Source organism: Lepisma saccharinum, chromosome 5, assembly GCF_977018435.1.
Source record: "Lepisma saccharinum chromosome 5, izLepSacc3.1, whole genome shotgun sequence".
Lineage (NCBI taxonomy): Eukaryota > Metazoa > Arthropoda > Insecta > Zygentoma > Lepismatidae > Lepisma > Lepisma saccharinum.
The window spans coordinates 25,003,883-25,024,399 of NC_139233.1; the positions used below are offsets into that span (position 1 = coordinate 25,003,883).

Here is a 20,517-nt window from a genome sequence, read left to right on the forward strand (position 1 = left end):
CGAGTCTCAACTCCCGAAACCGCCAATCAACAAGTGAAACGATGACGTCATCAACCCAGCACCAATCGCTAACACTCGTGTTCATGTTCTACACTGTTAGCAGGCTCGCTAGCTAGACTAGCGCAATCCTGGAGATGTTCCAAAATTAATAAGTCTTCTAATAATAATACTATTTTAAGGTGCAAGCTTCACAGAATTTTGACCTGATTCTAAACTATACGGCTTCTTCAAGCATACCAAACGGATATCTGCATGATTATTTATATAGTTATGTAATACAAAGCCTATACATTAGTGAATTATGAGTCTGTGCTCCATGGCTGCATATATATTTAGTATAAAATTTCGTTTTCGAGGGGTCATAGCGTCGAAATGAGGCATTGAAAAGAAAAATGTTAAGCAAAGTTGCTTGCCTTAATGATTTCTATACGCAGTCACAGGATATGTATGCTGTTTATACTAGCTATATATTTCGAGACCGAAACGAGAACGAGACGGATGTTTATGAATCACTGGGACAGGCATTTACAAATGGAGACGAGTCCTCTAGTCTTGTCTCGATATCATCTATGACTGAGACAAACCAATGGTCCAACACAGAATGATCTATCCTGATTTTCAATAAGAAAACATACTCTCAACTTCAGAATCAGGATCACTGAATTTTTCTTCCCTTTTTGTAGAAATTCCTGTCACCAAATTGGGGAATATTATCTTTTCAAGTTCAATGCGCAAAAAATAAATTGACAATTACGAAACTGTCAGTTACACTTTTATATTCAATAGGCTTTAAATTAACTTTCACATACTCTTGTGAAGGGTTTAGATTTTAACAGCATTCCGATAAGAACAGCCTGCAGAGAGAGAGAAGTCATGTGAATTGATATGGTGCTACCTGATAAGCCACTGCGCTCACCGAGCGTTGAGATCGCTGGGTCATCTGCATGAGAAAGTGCATTGCATATTGTTGCAGCAACGGCAGTTTCAAGAATCAAATAATTTTGTTCCTGTACACCGTCAAGTGGTGCAGATTTGTATCTGAACAGTAAAATGAAGTTAAAAAGGAATATAACGAGAAGTAAAAGAAACCCCCTTTGGTAGGGGTTTCGTGAGTACATCGGGTTTCGTGAGTACATCTCTCAATGCACTCCGCGACGGAGGCGGCATCCAACGAGTATTGTAGCAGAAATAGCGAAACAATCAAAGAACGCGTGTAAATTGTGACTGAGTTTTCGTTTCGGCAATAACAATTAAAATGGCATTTGCGATGGACAAACACGCACCCAAAATTTGATGATAAATACTGAAAAAACATTAGATCTTTTCCTCGCGGATGTGTGTCAAGCTGGAATTTCTATTGTAGCGGTCTTTTATAATAAATTTGCATGTAACGCATATCGTGTTCGTTCTTTACACACCAGAGCTTCATTGTAAGCCAAAATTGATCTGACGAGCTTTATACAGTGTGTTTTAAAAGACCTGCAGGATTCGTAGAAAAATATTCCTTTTTTACACAAAGGAAAATTTGAAGTCACAAGATCTTACGCCTTGCGATTACTGGCTGTGGGGACATGTCAAGATACCAGGTGTATGCACAGATCCGACAGATCTTGACGACCTGAAGTTCAAGATACGTGATGGGATTCACAACCATGGATGTCCAGAAACGAGGGCAAGGGGGGCCACGCCACGCCCCCCCCCCCCTGGAAAATGTATGTCCACCTAAAAAGTATATATTTCACACATATTTCATTTGTCATAGTAATTTATGTTTTATTGAAGGAACATAATAATTTCAGACTGAAGCAGTGTTTTTTGAGGCGAAATCACTATTATGGGGAAAAATGTCACCTTTGCGCCCCTGGAAAAAATACCTTGCTTGCCCCTCCCTGGAAAAAAGTCTTGCGGACGTCCATGTTCACAACATTCCGGACGAGCAATTCTCGGATTCAAACGTAGATTGCACGTGTGTTTTGGACATGAGCTGGAGATCTGGTGATGAACCAAACCACATCAAACATTAATTCTTAAAGTTTTATCTGTGTAACAAACAATATTTCGTTGTAATAAGCATATTTCTTTAAAAGTTATAGGTTTCTGGTGGCTCAGTCGGTAACGCGTCTGACTACCATGCTCAAGGTCCCGGGTTCGATCCCCGGCCGGTTCAAATCCGGGAACTTTTCTAACGGTGGGAACGGCCCCGGCGCCCACCCAGCGTCGAATAACATGGGTACCTGGGGGAAACCCTGGGGGGTAAAGGCGGTCAGGGGCGTGATGCCGATCACATCACCCCCACTCATGACCGGATCAAGAAAGTGTGGGGCGTTACCCCTACACCCCCTATACGCCTTCATGGCGTGGTGCTAAGCACAGGGGAACACTTTACCTTTTTTTTACCTTTAGGTTTTTAGAAACCTGTATAACTTTTGAAACAAACTGTTCACTAGAAGTAATAGTTTGAGGTTTTGATTTTTTTTTAAAAAAAAATCTCTTGCAATTACCCGTTTCTGGCTTGTCGCCGATTTAAACAGAAACTATTTTATGGTTATTCAAAATAAACGTTTTCTCTCTGTAAAACCGTCAATTTTCGCTGCCATCCAACTATGGCACAACCGTTTTTAAAGTATTAAAAGCCGTTACATGTGCACTAATTAATGTAATTTTTATGATTCAGTTTTTTTTAAATATATTTGTGGTGGACAACAGAATAAAGCTACAGTGAATATAGATGACATGAAGACAGTTTTGCTCACGAAAAAAAGGGTTGCGTCCCACTTTTGTTTGCAAACTAACAGGCAGACTTTTACATTTTAAGGGCAAGTATTATACATTTTACGGTGTGGAGTTTAGTTATCGAGACAAGAACGAGACTGCCGCCTACCTATATCAGGCAGTCACCGCCATTTTTGAGGCACCAATCAATTACAATTTTCCATTCTTACGAGCTACTGGTTTTAATTATTGGTTCCTCAGTATAATGCACCCGGGAACATTCCCGCTGGTAGAATGCTGCTATTACGAAGACAAATTAATAAGTCATACGAAGATAGAAAAGAAGATCGTGAAGCCATTGGCTATCACGTCGAAGCTTCGGGAAAGACGACTAATTATCCTCTAACAACAATTCACCGCATTTTCCGGAAAGGCAATCATTTAATTGTTGTCAGTATGTAATCACTTCGGTGGCACAGGAACGTTGGGGCCAATTACAGTTAAGCGGTTGCAAGAACGGAAGCTGTGATTCCCCTTGCTCCCTTCTGCCCCCATGAAAATTGATGGACGAAATTATACGACGGTTTGTTGGCTGTTTACGCAAGAGCTTCCCGCCACTTTCCGCTGGCCTAAGTAACGGATGAGCAGGGAGGTGTGACTGGAAAAACTAAGCAATTACTAAACACAAGCATTACAGTTATTATCCTTGGTAGTTCAAGTGGCTTTTCATGTACTTGCCGATTCTATCTTGCATATCGCTACCTTGGACAGACTTAAAGAAAGTTGTTCGTTATCTTCCTCAGAGTCTTCAAGACTAGTCAAGATTCTGAGGATACGATCTGACTTTCTTTAAGCTTGTCCCGGACTATACAGTTAGGCCCGCTTTAGACGAAAGCATTTCCTTTAACATTTTTGCTAGCATAAATGCTACGTCAATGTTTCCAAAAATCTTATAGCACATGGTACTTTACACGGAAGCATTTTATGTAAAATTTCGGTAAGCTTTTGCGATTACAATGTGTAACATATACAGCACGAGAGACACGTCGAGTTACACCATCTATGCTGAGTGCAGTGTTTACAATCGAAACAACTAAAAGATGCTTCCATACGTGCACAGTGAATGTTGTAAAGTATATATTTATGGAACGCCATTGTTTTGTACCTAATATTGTTTTATATGAAACGTTAGTCCTCTCGGTTGAATAGTTATCGGCTTTTAAAAATGTGAAGTGATACATTGTTTACATCTCTCGCGCGGCCGCCATTACAAATACGCACGTGACCTAGAGGTCGCTTCTGATTGGTTATGCTACGAAAAATGCTACGGAAATAGGATGTAAATGTTAAGGAAAATGCTTTCGTCTAAAGTAGACTGCAGCTGTTTAACTGAGAAGCAGATATTAAAAAATAGTAGATATTGTACAGAAAACTAACAACTATAAATGTCGATACCTTGGAGAAGGCACCAAAAAAAGGCAACCTCACTTCCATGTAGTAAACCCCGGTAACTGCAGTCTTGCAGGCTAACGACACTCTGGCGCCTGGGTCTACAAGGAATATAACCCTCTGTGGGGGTAGTGTTCTCCTGTATTTCTCCTTATGTGACCTTTTATCGCCTCAGGTTTAAACCAGGGTATGCAGATTTTATACTCGAAGACAGTATTGTCTTAGATTTTGTTAAGGAATCTATGACTTGATTAGTTTTAAGAATTGAGACATACTTTATTTTCTTGTTAGAGCCCTGTCCTCAGTTTTTTGTTTAAGGGTAGTGGCGACGATTAAGGGTGTGGGGCAGTTGCCCTCCCCCCACACTTCTTGTCACTTTTGCCTATGCACCATGCTAAACCATATCGACCAAGGAAAGTAAACTGTCCTTACCCTTCAGTTTTGGCGCCTCCTCCCCCCCTTCCCCAGTTTTGGAACCAAATCTCCGCCACTGGTTAAGTGGCTTATCCTCGTATTGTGTGACGGGCATGTGCTGATGTCCCAAAAATATAAAAATCAATCAATCAACGTTGATACCATGAAAGCCCAAAATATATTCAGGAAGAGATTTTGCATTGCCGTACATCCCATACCAGGAGTATCAAAGTTTGTTTACTTCTTGCTTTAGCACTTATCAAAATTGAAATTAATACATTACGAGCGCTGTTAGGGTTGTCTATAGTAGCATACCCTGTCTCACCGTGTGAACGCGATGACTGGGCCAGCTGTCACCTTACTCCCCACAAAAGATCTGCAAATGTTATTCTCCTATCCGGATTCCAGACCCGTGAGTGTTCCTTTGAAAGTATCCCTTTATAAATTCCATCCAATCATTCAATCCCATCGTCACGATTAGCCAAAACTGGCACGAATAGCGACCCAAAATAAGAAAAATTACAAAGAAACCCGTAATCGCTAAACCGCGATGGCTGGTCCTTTAACACACACTTCCCTAAAGAGGCAATCATTCTCTTCACGGATTTCATTCATGTTTTTCTCTCTCTCTCAAGTACCCGTCTATGTATGCATGCAACATATCATTCGTGAAAGCATTGCTCTTCAAAATCACAATGAATGATAAGGGAGGACCAACGATATAGGCTATTCGCGGCAACATTAAAAGAGAGAAAGAAGAAAAAGCACTTGCGAACTGCCTACGTCGATTCAAATGCGTCATCAGAACTGGAGTAGCCGTCAAGAAAACGAGAAATATGATCTGGAAGGCATTCCTGGCACGAAATATTTTTCGCAAAGTGTTTATCCATTCCCGAGCCACTGTTTATTCCATTGCCTCGACCGTGCTGCCATCTACATTCAAGATGGCGGCCGCAGCTCTACTCCCTCGCGGGACGACATTAATTGGGTGACGCCATAGCCTACCCCTGACACTCTCGAGAAAGCCATAAATCTAGACGTCTTCGGCATTGAACTTTCTAAGCAGCTGCTATAATATGGCCATGCATCTTCCGTCTGCTGGCTGCGACATCCAACGGAAAGGTTAAGGAAGATAATGTTTATGGCGTTTTTAGTAGCGGAAGGCACTGTAACATTAAGTCATGGCAAAGATCAAATACCATATTTAATAGAGGAATGTTCAAAAGAAAGCCGCTGGGGACAACATATTTACGAATACGGCAACATTTGTTTTTAGTCAATGTGAATTCACATAAGTCTTCTTGGTGCAATGTCTCTCCACCGGAGGCCGTGATCGATACCCGGTGGAGTCACATTGCACAGTGCTTCGGATCCCACTTTAAACTGTAGTTCCAGTCCTGATTAGCCTATCTGTGCGTAAAGTGAACTTAAATAACAAATCAAAATCCTTCACCGGAGATCGAACCCTATACCCATTGGTTACCAGGCAAGATGTTGGGAGAGGCCTGGCTAAGCCCCCGCTTTCATTTGATCACTGGTCCCGGGTTCAATTTGATTATTGTTATTAGCGTCACTTTTCTGCCACTTTTTGCTACTCGCGACGATGAAGATGAGTTATGTGATGAAACTGATGAAGGGACACTCACAAAGAACTCCCATGCCCAGAATGGGATTCGAACTCGGCGTCGTAGCGCGCTGTGTTAACATCTCCTCCCGGGTTCAAATCCCGGTCTGTGCATGGGTGTTCTTCATCAGTCGCTTCATCAATCCATCTTCTCGATTAGCCAAAAGTAGGGTAAACGCTAAATACAATAAACCAAATCATTCGTTTATTGTAGTTGAAACCCAGCCAAGAAAATGAAATTTGAAGATCAAATATGTTGCCAATTGATCTTCCAGGAAATAGTGCATTAAAAAGTAGGAAAAAAGGCAGATGGTGGGCATTTCCATGACATATCCAAGACATTAACCCGGAACCTCTGGCTTCGTGGCATGCCATGCTAATCCACTGACAGTTAAAGCAATTTTTAAAAAGGGGTAGTGCCACCAAAAGTACCTTAAAGAATGTCAAAAAAAGGAGGCGAGCAGGCCAAGACTTTCCCTTTGTATTGTAAGATTTCTGGCAGTGGCGTGCCGAAGAGAGCGGGGTTGGTAGGGGTCATTCCCTACCCCTAAAAAACGCCAAATGCAGGGAAAAAATGGCAAAATGAAGGCTGCCAATAACAAAAATGTTTAGTAACCTCCCCTTTTTTTCGAAAATCCTCGGCACGCCCCTGACTTCTGGTAAAACAAAGGAAGGGCCGTGAATCTGCTCCGCAATTGAAACTCAATTTCGTCATTACAGTCGGTGTGCTCATTGAAGCGTGGCGCATACAAAGTTTACTCTGGAAACTTGATAATTCTCCACCTCCGTGGAAAATAAGCCAATCCTGCCTCGCCAGTGTTGCCACACCAAGGAATATTTCCCTAGGCGCAGGGAAATTAGAGGAAAATTTAGGCGAGAGGGGAATATAGAGAAATGTAATGCAAACAAACAGGAAAAAAAATTGAAGGTATTCGCCTCATGTAGTAGGTTCATTCTTTTTTGAAGTGTGGAAGTCATTGCTCCCTTTCCTTCGTCGCGGAACTTATCCCCCCCCACAGAGAACAACAGTTTCAATTTGACTTAGAAAGATTAATTTAATTCATTTGGTTTATTTTACTTTGCTTTTCTGCCACTTTTGGCTGATTGCAATGGTGGGTTATGAGTGATGTGATGAAATTGATGAAAGAAGTCGCAAAGAAACGTCCATGATCAGGACGGAATTAGAAACCCAAAAGAAAACTCCTTAGCGGTGGTTTCCCATGTCAATATCTTTCAATTTTCTCATGTGTCAGATTTACACTATTTTCACATTCAGGACAATACACAAATCCATGTCTTACCCATGATTCGAACCCGGGGCCCTTGGAGCCGTAGTGCGCTGTGCTAACCACTCCGCAACGGAAGTCGGCAACTTAGGAACCACCAATATCTTCCCACTATATAACTTTTCAAATAATAGTAATAACACAGCTAATGTTAACTGATGTCATGACTCTTTTTGTACTTCGTATATTTTTCACAAAGCATTTCCTTAAAGTTTTTGCTAGCATAAATGCTATGTAAAATGCTTCCAAAAATCTTAAAGCAGATATTAGTACTTTACACGAAAGAATTCCATGGAACATTTCGGTTAGTTTTTGCGATTACAATGTATAATGTATACAGCACGAATATCACATAGAGTTACACCATCTATGGTGAATGCACGGTGTTTACAATTGAAAATACTAAAATATTCTTCCATATGTGTACAGTAAACGCTATAAAGTATGCATTTAAGCAGCGCTATTCTTTTGTACCTAAAACCATTTCATACGAAACGTTATTCCTCTCGGTTGAATTAGTTATCGGCTTTTAAAAATGTGAAGTGATACATTGTTTACATCTCACGCGGCCGCCATTACAACTTCGCACGTGACCTAGAGGTCGCTACTGATTGGTTACGCTAAGAAAAATGATTCGGACCGAGCCTATCCTTGAGAAATGCCATGAAATATGCCATGGCATCTGAAATGCCATAAAATTTCTCACTTTACACGGTAAACGTTTTGTTCATGGCATAAATGTTACGTTTCGTCTAAAGCGGCCCTAAAGGTGGTGTGTTGACCACCAGACTCCGGCCGTCTTTATCCCCCAGGTTCCCATTGATTGTTGAACTTCAGAGCCGATTTCTGCAGATACATTCTCGGGTGGGAATCATTCTGATATCACCCACCCTTGGAATCGAATCCGGATATCTCGCGTAGCAGTCAGACGCGCTACGGACTGGGCCGCCACAACTCCAATAATAATAAAATGACGTTTTGTGATCACGATTTCAATTCATATGAATCGAAGGTGAAATTTGCTTGAAAAGGGAAATTTTGTGGCAACACTGCATCTGTCTCGAAAGAAAGTTTTATATTGAAAGGGATTTTTTTTTGTACCCAGTAAAAGGGAAATTGAGCTAGCTTGTTGCAACACGATCAAGACTTGGAACTTCCAGAATCACGCAGGCCTAATCTTCCAACCTTTCAAAAGCCCATTACGGAGTAATACCGGAGCCGCACGCCCCAGTGTATCAATTGCGGGTCCCAATTCCGTGGCCATCGCCCGAACGGCAAAGAAGAATGCACCTTGCCTTCCGAACAAAAGAGAAACGCCATACGCCACGATGCTCTTTTGTTCTGGTTTTTGTTTGATTAATGACGTGAGAAAGCATCTGCCAATTCGATATACTCGGCTTGTTTAATGGCGTGGTAAACTTTTCCGTTCTTTTTTTTTTCCTGTATCTTCTGTTCGAGGTTCGTGGGTTCATTGTCCGTCTCTTCAAGGTCACTGGACGTCCTGGAAGTCTTCGTCTCTTTTTCCGCTCTTGCAGCTCTGTCGAAGCCTGATCGTACGCCGAACTGCACCTGGCAATGGGTTAACCTCAGCCAAGGACGTTTTCTAAAGGTTGCATTCTTTAGCAACGTCAGACCACTGGCAGGATAGGCAAGCAGTCAATATGCAACAGATATAGTCAAAATTTACTTTTTGAATGAGTCTGTATGCACTAGTAAGTAATAGATGGTTTCGGCTATTTTAATACAATCTTCTGATGAATAATCTTAAATTCTTAATTCGGTTAGAATTACGAATACATGATTGATAAATACTGCTCATGATTGCTTACACATTGGGCAGCAGACAAATCTCAGATTTGAAGATCCGGGCAGTTGACTGATCCCGAATTTCGAGATCTGGGCAGCTGATGAATCCCAAATTTCAAGATCCGGGCAGCTGATGGATCCTAAATTTCAAGATCCGGGCAGCTGATGGATACTAAATTTCAAGATCCGGGCAGCTGATGGATCCTAAATTTCAAGATCCGGGCAGCTGATGGATACTAAATTTCAAGATCCGGGCAGCTGATGGATCCTAAATTTCAAGATCCGGGCAGCTGATGGATACTAAATTTCAAGATCCGGGCAGCTGATGGATCCTAAATTTCAAGATCCGGGCAGCTGGTGGATACTAAATTTCAAGATCCGGGCAGCTGATGGATACTAAATTTCAAGATCCGGGCAGCTGATGGATCCCAAATTTTAAGACCCGAATAGATCATGAATCCGAAATGTTTGGTTCTGGGCAGTTGATGAATCTAAAATTTTCAGATCCGGGCAGTTAAGAATTTCAAGATCTGGCCAGCTAACGAACCCGACATTTTAAGTTCCGGACAGCTGACGAATCCCAAATTTCAAGATCTTGGATGCTGACGAATCCCAAATTTCTAGATCCAGGTAGCTGACGAATCCCAGATTTGGACACACCGGTAAGGGATCAATACATATTTCGTCATACAATGGTAGCTTTGGTAATGAAGGGGTTCGATTCCTGCTTCGGATCCCACTTTGAATTATATTTCCTGTCCCGATTAGCCTATTTGGGCAAAAAGTGGACTTTGACATACACGTAGGGTAACATTTTCAGTCCTGATTCTCAAGACAAAAATGTTTAAAGAACTTCAGGATGGCGTAAATATGAAAGAAAGCTGCGGCTTTACGGGAAAACAATAGAATTCAAACTACGTAATTTGCAAGGTCGTAAAGGAAAGTTTTCTGACCTTAATCAAGGACAGTCCCATCAAAATTGCATTACGTTTGCTCGTAATAAGGAAAACACGTGATACAATGTCGTGCATCAGACACGTTTAGATATACAGTAATAGCTTCCTTCCTCATTATTATATGCGGAATCTAAAATTTACAGCTATGTATTATACAGTGGAGGAAAACTCGGGTGTTTATGAATTCACAAAGGAAATCTTACTCATTTCCACTGGTTGATGCAAGAAATACGATGGATCAAGCAAAAAGAACGTATTTACTTATGCAGTAGCCTTCCAAGCTACAGGTTGTGAATGACATATCTCCGTCTAGGCCCACAATATAAATTTCAAATATGTGTAACTCACATTTAGCGTATTATCTGCTATATAGCCCATGTGTTTTACACCTACGCTCATATGGTTGCTTTTAATCTGTTATGACGATTACATAATAGTCCCCCCCCCCTTGCATGCGTGAGGCAAAAGTTAGGTTACATAGAAAAACAAATGCGTGCGTACAAACACAGGAATGGATGATGTGTAAAAGTTACAGTACATGTTCAATATCTGCACAGTCGACTTGAATGCATGCTTCAAGACGACGTTAGCAGTTAAGACGTCTGCTAGTGTGGCTCGGGTGATGAGAGAGATGGCGCCTGTGATCCTTCTTTGACGTTCCCCTGCCTCTTAACTTGTTTAACGTACACTATGAACTTTAAGTCTCCCCGCAAGCAAAAAAATCAAAGGGTGTTAGGTCTGGTGACGGCGGTGGCTCGACGAACTAAATTTTGCTTCACCCTGTAGTTATGCTATACTGCAGGAGGCCTTAGAAAGAGAGTTTCGCGGGCTAACAGCAGACGTCGCTCGCACACTATTGCTCTCGTGTCGTCTGCTCCTCAGCCGAACAAACAGGCCGAGGTAGCAAGAGGTAGCGAGGTAGCACTCACCCTTCCAGAAGGGTGCAGCGAGCTAGCTGTGGCAACCGGGCTCGCTCATTCGCAGACCTGATTGGTTCACGCAGACACACCCCCATATTGTCGTCTGCTGCAAGCCCGCGAAGCGATCTTTCTAAGGCCTCATGGAGTATAATATAACGGAAGTATTGAAATTAACCAAAATGTAGAATGTGAAAGACGACATTAAAAATGTTATTGAGCAATTCCCTAAACAGGCTAACTAAAACGGAAAGGACAAAATAGTTCGTGACATTAAAAAACAAACTTTTTTTAATGTTTATTGGTTAACAGCGGTTGTATTGTACGGGGGCCATTCGGGATTGGACCTACAGTTTGGACACGTTACTCTTCTTCAAAACTCGTGAACATCACTTTATAAAATAAGTATACTGTGATATATTATTGTTACTGAGAGGAAATTTGTGGATGTGGAAGGGGGTGCACAGCGTCGCTTGTGGTTATAACCTTAAGCTTGTTTTAATATATAATAACACAGACCTCTTGCTCATATTTATTTAGTACTTTCGTGGTTGCAAAGCAATGATGTTACTTTTCAAATTTCAATGAAATTCGAGTAGCGTAAAACAGAAGTTCTACTGCAGGAGCTCCTGAATAATAAGACAGGATTCGCGCAATAGCATGAAAGTTTGACGACCGGAGAAAAGGGAGGGGGGGGGGGATCTCTCAGAACGACGATCTCCCAGCTCTGGAGCAAACAATTAAAAAAGAAAAAAAGAAAAGTCACGGGTTATTTTTAAATGCGACCGTCTCGCAAAGAAAAAGTCCTCGACCTAACAGACAAAAGGCTTTCTTCTTCAATCTTTGTAAGCGCACATGCTAAATTTGTCGCTGTATTTAGGAGCTTCATTTGGGTACTTTTGGAACTGATTTGAAGGCAGTGGTGCCTAGAGAGGGAACTGGCCAACGTAATTATGGATTGTTGTGCAAATAACTTAAACTTTGGAAAGTATTTCTAGTTCCATACCTATTTTCAAAGAAATGCTTCAAAAAGTGATACTTTTTGTATTGGATAATTTGTATCTTTTTTATGATCAAAGAGTACAATTCACTGAAATAGTGACTTTTTGTGTACAAATTTCATCTAAAACTATTTAATTCATAGAAATATGATTAATTAATAATGCTACTTATTAATTTATTGTAAACATATAAAAGTCCTAAAAATCCCTTCCCTACATATTCCCATTTCGATAAATGTTATATTTATGTAACTTTCAATATTCCCCCTGATGGCAACGTTGTTTCCTTCTAATTAAGAAGTCCCGGGTTCGATTCCTCGGTGGAAGTAAATTGTACAATTGCAGGGATTCCACCTTAAAAAACGTCCAGTCACGATTAGCCTTTCTAAACACACAGTGAACTTGAACACTTTTGGAAAATCAATGCAACAGTACAAACGCAAACAGGTAATCCTTAGCGAGGATGCTAACCAATAACCTCTGACTTATCAGGACTGCTACATACCGTGGAGATATTTCGTGTTGTAACACCTTAAACCTATATTGCATGACAGATATCTTAGCCGGCAGCGAAAGCAGATCACATGAAGTTTCATGCTCTAAAAGGAATTGCAAAGAGATGTAATTTTCTAGAATTTGGATAGCGGTTTTTCGAAACAGGAGGAATTTTCGAATAGATATGGTTGGCAGAGTTAAGCGTTGAGATTGATGACAATGTCCACATTACTTGATTCTCTGATCACTTCATACGAATAAAAACAACACCTTAGTACACCATTCCAACAGAACAAACCGACGCGAAGTGGTTTCTATATCTGCAAGAATGTCCCTGTATGCACATGAGTTTGTCACCCGTGTCAGTTTCCAGCAGATGTTATTTCCGTTGACAATATGCCTCCTTGCCAAAAAGACACCCAACATTCCGTCGCTTGGCCCAGTTTTTAACTAAAGATGTTGTCGCCCGTAGGAGGACGCCCTGCCACGTCACTCTCCTGACTCATCCGGTGCTGGCTTCCCAAATTGTATGGAAGTTCCGACTACATTCCAGGTCTAAAAGACAATAAGGGGGGGAAGGAAAGTTTGTGTGTAACGCATGCAAGAGGAACATAATATTGTTAGCTATATGGACACTGAAAATATACGTGTACATAGTTTCAGTGTGATGGACACTAAAATTATTTTCGGGCATTTTACTCGTATGCAACGAAACTTATCAGAAGATAGTGTCTGGACATTTCACTGTGCTTGGCCTGCTTAAAGCTTTTTCAATTGCCACTTTCCCAACTTCGATTACATTTTCTGATCCTTGTCTCATTTTCACGAGCATTTGGGACCCAAATCTCCTCATATAAATCCTTTTCTCCAATCCGAATTTCCATACTTTTAGATATTTTTCGAGTCCTGATTTTCCTATAATTCTTCTGAATTCCAAATTTACCTATTCTACATATTTTTCGAGTCTTATTTCTTATTTTAGACTTCTTTACTGCCAAATTTTATATTTTAAGTCTTATTCGAATCTCAACTTCCCCATTCTAGATATGTTTCGAGTTCCAATTTTAACATTTAACATCCTTTTCGAGACTAACTTTCCCATTTTTAATCTTGTTCGAATCTCAACTTTCATATTTAGTGTTGCCCACGAGACGAGACTTTGGCCTGTCTCGTCTCGTGGAAATGCTGTGAAATGCTGTCTCGTCTCGAAAATATTCGTTTGTCAAAGGGACACATGATCAATCTCGTCTCGTCTCGAATTTTTCAAAGCCTGTCCCGTCTCGTCCCGTGGACAACACTATTCATATTATAAATAGTTTTCGAGAAGTTCCAAATTCTCTATTTTAGACCTTCTCGAGTCCAAAATTCCCTATGTAAGATTTGTTCGATTTTTTTTTTTTTTCAGTCCTGATTTCCCTTCTTTAGATTTTTCGAATCTCATCTCAATCCCTTTTTAGAGATACTGCTGAAGCCGAGAACTGAGCCTTCGAGACAGAACGACACAGACCTCTGTGAAATCGAGAAGATCCGAGACAGTGTCCTAGGCTCTTGGTTCAACAAAAATTGTAATTGCAAAAGTTAATCCATTAGTGGCAATTCCGTGAATCTGTGCAGCGTGGTTGCATACATTCAGGATATAATTGTTTTTCGAGGGTTCATAGCACGGAAACGAGGCGTCAAACAAAAAGCGTCGATAAGAAAGATTGTAAATTTCTGTACCGTTACAGATTGAAGTACACATTGATTGTATTGTTTATATAAATTTCCAGAGAAGGCCGAGAACGAGCCATATCTATTCTCACTTACTAAAAAATATCCTTTAGAGTATAATTTCCCTTCAGCTCTTCTGCAACCAATTCCTATGATTGAACGCACAGGCAGTTGGAACCATATCGAAAATATTGAGATTTAGCACCGTATCCCAACTTTCTGAACAACTTTATTTACTTTTTTTAGCGCCTATAAATTGTCTCCGTACCATCATTAAATAGCGAGTTGAAACTGGATGGTCGAGGAATACCCAGTCTGACGACAGCTCGTGCTTGAGTACAGTATATCACGTGGATGAAACAAACGCACATGCGCGTATTCTGCACCAGCATCACGGCTCGATAAAGCTTTCATCTGCCTTGATACATGCTACTGCCTCGGGCCCCCGGCCGCGAGTGACACCAGCCTTACGTCAAGGAAACCGGTTTTTCCCTAAACCGCAATTCGTGACGGACCAGAAAACCACGCGGCCGGGGACTTTCGCCCTTGCACGCGAAGATATGCCAGACAGCGTGCTTTTCGTTTCTTTGTTCTCATAGTTGCGGTTCTCTAGCTGGTCTACCGTTCCTTTTAATTGCCGATTCAAGTCATGTTTATAATAATTTGTCATCTTTCGTCCGGGAGTTTAGTCGTTCGCTCATTAATCTCTTGCAGTTTGAAATACAGGGTGTCTACAAATGCATTGCCGTGAACTGGAAGGGAGCGAGTCTAGCAGTGATAGATTAGGTCAGCGGTGGAAGGAGCTCATCTAGCTGCCTTCTCTACAGGCCTGTAGCCAGACAGGGGCCAGGGGGGGCTGAGCCCCTCCCCTGGAACTGCCATGTGCCCCCCTGACCTCAGGTAAAACTATTTTGTATGATTTGTTTGCAGTGAAGCGTGAAAATGTAGACAGTTCACAACTTTAAGAATAAATCCACAGAACATACACAGCAGCTATTACATCGCTCATCTAGCTTTGAGCCGAAGTCTAAGTAGCTTCAAGTATTTAGAAGATTATCTGCGTTTTGTAAGTTCATTCATAGGGGAGCTTCTTTATCTGTACCTTCACTATCCCGTTTAGACAGAAATCTGTGACTTCGATGTCATCATGTAACTTCACTTCGAATGTGCATCAAAGGTCAACAGCTCCCAAGTTTTGGGAACGAAGGGGAGTTTCATTGCTTCCGCTGGGGGTGGAATGTACTGTAGGCACTGTGATAATATATATTTTCCTCTTTTTTTGTGTGTGTGTGTGGGGGGGGGGTATAAATATATGTATCATCTAAAGTAGTAGGGAGTGTGTAATCGATGAGTTCAGTACGAGTCAATTAACACTCAAGATATGTTTTAAAAGATGTAGAAAAATGTAGTTTTTGTATGATATTTATAAATTTTATATAACTTGATGACCCTCCTCCCCACACACACATAAATTACCTTGATTTAATATTGTTATTTTTTTTAAAAAATGGACTTGGTTTAGAAAGCCCCCCCCCTAAGATAACCCGTGAGCCCCCCTGGAGATCAATTCTAGCTACGAGCCTCCTTCTCCACCGTTCAACCGGGTGGGTAGGTAGAACTGATTTGATTGATTGATTTAGTTTATTTTACTTCTCTTTTCTGCCACTTTTGGCTAATTGCGAAGATGGGAATGAGTGTTGGCATGATGAAATTAATGAAGGGACACTCACATACACCCATGCACAGATCGGGGTTCGAACCTGGGTCCCTTGGCATTGTAGCGCGATGTGATAACCACTCTGCCACGGAGGTCGGTAGAAATAACCCACAGAGAGACTTTCCTCTGTTCAAATTCTACACCGTCGTCGTCTTGTAATCGAGGGGGGCCGGATTCCATACTCGGTGGAGGTCATCTAATCATCACCTATCTTCATCGTCGCGATCAGCCAGAAATGAAATAAAAGCGAGACTAAATAACAAAAATACAAATACAGATAAATTCAGAACTCGATGCTTTATTTACCAGGACGAAACACGCTCTGCTGCGTTGTTTTAAACTTGTGCATGTAAAGTTACAATGGAAAAACATGCACTTCAGAGAACAACACGTGACACTTGTGTATAAATGGTCAGATTTGGATGCAAATTAACTGTAACCGAACAAGTTACTTTTTGGAAAAAGTTGTCCCAACTCTGCTGTGGGCATATAAAGTAATAGATAGATCCTGGACCTACGTGGAATTCGAACCAAGAAACCTAACTGGGACACTAACTTGATAGTTAATTGCTAGTTTTGTGTCCCGAAATGACAGACAATCTATCGTGTTGGTTTCCTGAGAAAAAAATTATATCGTCGTTTTTTGGACTTTTTTAGTGCACAATAATCTTACTGATGATCATCCCACAATTAACTTTAATTTTCATTAAACTATAATTATCCTAATAAATATTTAAACATGAACAATATAGGGGTAATAAAATTTACAGCTTTCCCTTTTCCTTACCAACTCGCTCGTGGTTTTCTTGTATTGCTCAGGCAGCATTTTACGCAGAACCCGAACACACGACATGGACTTTAACGTTATCGTAGGGAGGAAATGATCAGGACTTACTTGTCTTGGAAGCCCTCGAACTCTTCGGGCTGCTCGCTGATGCCGGAATCCAGATCCAGATAAGCCCCATAGTCTCCGTCCTTATACAACTGGAGCGCTGCATCGTCAAGCTGAAAAAAACAAGAAACTCGATTTTAGACGGATCGGCACAAAGAAGAGAATCTATAATGCGTGAGAAAAGTACTCCAAAGAAATGACTGCTTAGGCTCGGAAATATAGGAATTGCGTAGGGAAATGTCAGAATCAATTTTGTTACATTTAATCCGAGATTCAGGGGTGTAAGGGGTGCTCCTTCCAAGTAGTGCACCCAATAGTCAACCTCACTTCCACGTAGTACACCCTGGACTGCAGACTAACGAGGCTCTGGCGACTGGCCCCATGGCCAGTATAATTTTGTTTGTGTTGTCCTGTGTTTTGTCATTATTTGTGCTGAGTGCTCCTTTATGCAACGTTAGAGTTGTATGTAACGATAAGGGGCTGGACCCCGTATAATGTGACGGGTGCAAAATAGCCTTAGTGCTGACGCAACCAAAATTTTAATTTCAAATTCAAATCCGAGATTCACTTTCAGCAACACATGACGTCACAATTGAGTGATTTTTCGCTGGAGAAAATGAGACATATCAACTTCCCTCTTTTAAATGCTAAATTCTCATATTTCAAACTGCATGTTAATACCCAGAAATTCCCGTTTTCAAATTTTCCATGGACCTATTTGGATGTAAAAGAAGAATTTTATTTATTAAACTTCCGTACGCAATAACGACACCGGTCAAAATTAGACTAAACATATAGACTTCCACTTTCGAGACCGACAAGTGTATTCACTAAGCATAATCTCGTCACTACTTAATACAACAGTGTAACATATGTATTAAAACAAACATAATAAAAAAAAACAGTATATGTAACTGAAAATGGACACCACCTTGGAAGAGTCTGAAAAGTATGTTACTTTGTAATAGGAGGGTTAAGGCGCACCCGCGAAAGTATCAGCAACTTGTAGTTGTAACGGTTGTTGCCTTCTCCTCTCGACGCACTGTCGCTCAATGTTGACGGCTGCCGAAATGCATCATCGTTAGGTTAGGCTGGTTAAATTTAGTTCTCTTAGCATAAATAATACATTGTTGGTCAAGCCCCGAAACACTGCAGAGAAGGCGAAAAGCGGGGAGGTTGGTTTATGCTTGTGCAATAAGTGAGACCCTTGTCACGGAACCAACACACTGGTAGAATTTTTATGTATCGGAGCAGTTGGTGTGGGGACTGTAATGTTCTTGTTAGAGACGGGAAAATGTCCATCACACTTTAAACTGTTGGTCCAGTTCCGATTAGCACTGTGCATAAAGTGGACATGAACTTCAACAAGATTCTTGCTTGTTGGCTGCGCAATGCCACAACCAGAATTCAGTTGGTCGAAATATCTTGCCACATAGTAATATTTACATTTCATCAGATTTCGTGACCGCAAAACGTGTGGTTGTTGACTTGAATTTATGTAGAATATGGACACATGGATCTAGTGAGAATCACTCGTCTGTTGCTGGCACGACTGCAGCCAGGCCACCGGGCCCCGAAGAGAGGCAGAAAGAAGGGGAGAATTGGCCCAGGGTAGGGGCAGAAGCTTGAGCTTGAATCGCCTCTGGTATAGTAGAGCAATTTTTATTCAGGCGAAAGTTTCGTATGCTTTACGTTCGAACTTCCTAAAAAAAATCGACCAAGAGTCCCGAAGGGTCAAATCTCGTTCTCGTCTCTGTACCTAAAACTCAAGGTCGCACGCACCTTAACACGTGCAGCACGGTCATCAACGCACGTTCAGCTTGTAATACATTCACACTTCGTAGCATACGTACCGATGACTACACGGTAGGTGCATGAGACGAATGGTATTCAATCGGTGCCGACCTACGCACATTTTAACGCTCGCACCGAAACCCATTCTCACCCTCTTCACGAACTGCGGCTAATGACTCCCCTAATAACACGTCGTATCATGTCGTAGCACATTATTCTCTCCTCTGTTAGCACCTTGTTAACTTCAGGGTGTGCTAAATGCTAGAAACGTGTCCGCCTGATCTTTTGTCCCATGAAATTCGACACTTACATATCCGTAGCATTAGTGGTTGTCGAAGTTTTCTAGTTTTCTGTAACATTCACCATGCAAACACGTATGCCTCAGCGTGCAATCACAGTGCAGAACGGTGATTTTGACAAATTCCTCTTTCTCTGTTGGCTACTTCGAGGATGAGAGTTTCAAATGTTGCCGATTGTTGCCCAAAGAAAAGAGGAGGGCAGCGGTAGGTCTAATTGGTTGTTTGACCGCGAGTTACTAAACGAGGTAACAGCGGGTCACTGCCATAAAGGCGGTCTCCGCGCCGCATGTAAGCGCGCCCTATAAGAGGGAACAAACGAGGGACTTAGCACTAAAAAATGGGCAGAAAATTCACATGGGACAGAAACGCAGTTGGCACTAACAGAGACTGATTCAAAGCAATGGGACAGTTTGTACTATAAGAGGCAGAATAAAAAAAATTGGACGTTAGGCAATAAAGAATAAAATCATTGAGATAATCTGCATTCACATAAAAAGAATCAAAATATTGGGGGGAAACCGACACAAAATGAAGCAGAATATTAAAATGGAAAAATGTGCACTAAAAGCAGCAGAATTAAAAATGGGACAATCGGCACGCACTAAATGAAGTAAAATCAAGACATAGGCAGAATCCATAAATGACATCACTAATAAAGGAAGAATCAAATTTTGGACAATCGGCAATGTAGGAGATAGGATTTTAAAAAATTGGTGCATTTGGCACTAAAATAAATCGGACGATCTGCATTCAAATAAGAAGAATCAAAATATTGGATAAAACCGACACTAAAATCAGAATAGAAAAGTCGGACAATAGGTATTAAGAGACAGAATCGGAACTAAAAGAGAAGTGAAAAAATAAGTCAATCTGTATTCATTTTAGATGTTTATTACACATAAAAAGGGAAATAGTCGTAGACAATTATGATCTAAGTCAAAAGTAAATTTCACCATGACATGGGAAATTTGATAACATGACCATGACATTGTTTGCTCCACGTACAAGGGCGAGAAATTGAAAATCAAACAGAAAATAAAATAAATTGGAAGATATAGACATTTCTTTTAAATAGGCACCTAATAGACACAGAGGAAACATCTGGTTCCCGATCAATTATATATGAAACTTGTGCCGCAGGTAAGTTTTTGGAATTCATCCTCACTGGATTTCCTTGCACCTTCATGGCTCTACCCAAGAGGGTTTCTCCGTGAACAGCAGTGTGGAACTTGCAGAAATCGTTGCCTGGAGGAAGCGGAAAGGAGGACAGTTGTAAACAAAAGGGAGGAACGTAAATGTTCATGGAGAAGAGGCAACGCCTGAATGTCCTTTGGTGAAGGCCGTCAGCAACGATAATGCAGTGTAAAGGGATTTGGCAGAGGCGGATCACGAACCCCGCACCCTTAAGAAGCGAGTTGATGAATAATTCTGCAAGACGAATTCCG

General features: G+C 41.2%; 1 protein-coding gene across 10 annotated transcripts in view; it reads right to left on the minus strand.

Moving 5' to 3' along the window:
- Fhos (Formin homology 2 domain containing) overlaps window positions 1-20,517 on the minus strand; it is a 292,809-nt gene that overhangs the window by 122,482 nt on the left and 149,810 nt on the right. For all 10 annotated transcript variants that reach the window (XR_014441685.1, XM_083122315.1, XM_083122317.1 and 7 more), the window contains one exon: window positions 16,983-17,092. Coding sequence is in view for 9 of the 10 variants with exons in the window: in XM_083122315.1 (XP_082978441.1) it covers window positions 16,983-17,092 (110 nt within the window). In the remaining variant the exon portion in view is untranslated. The remainder of the gene's footprint in view (window positions 1-16,982; window positions 17,093-20,517) is intronic.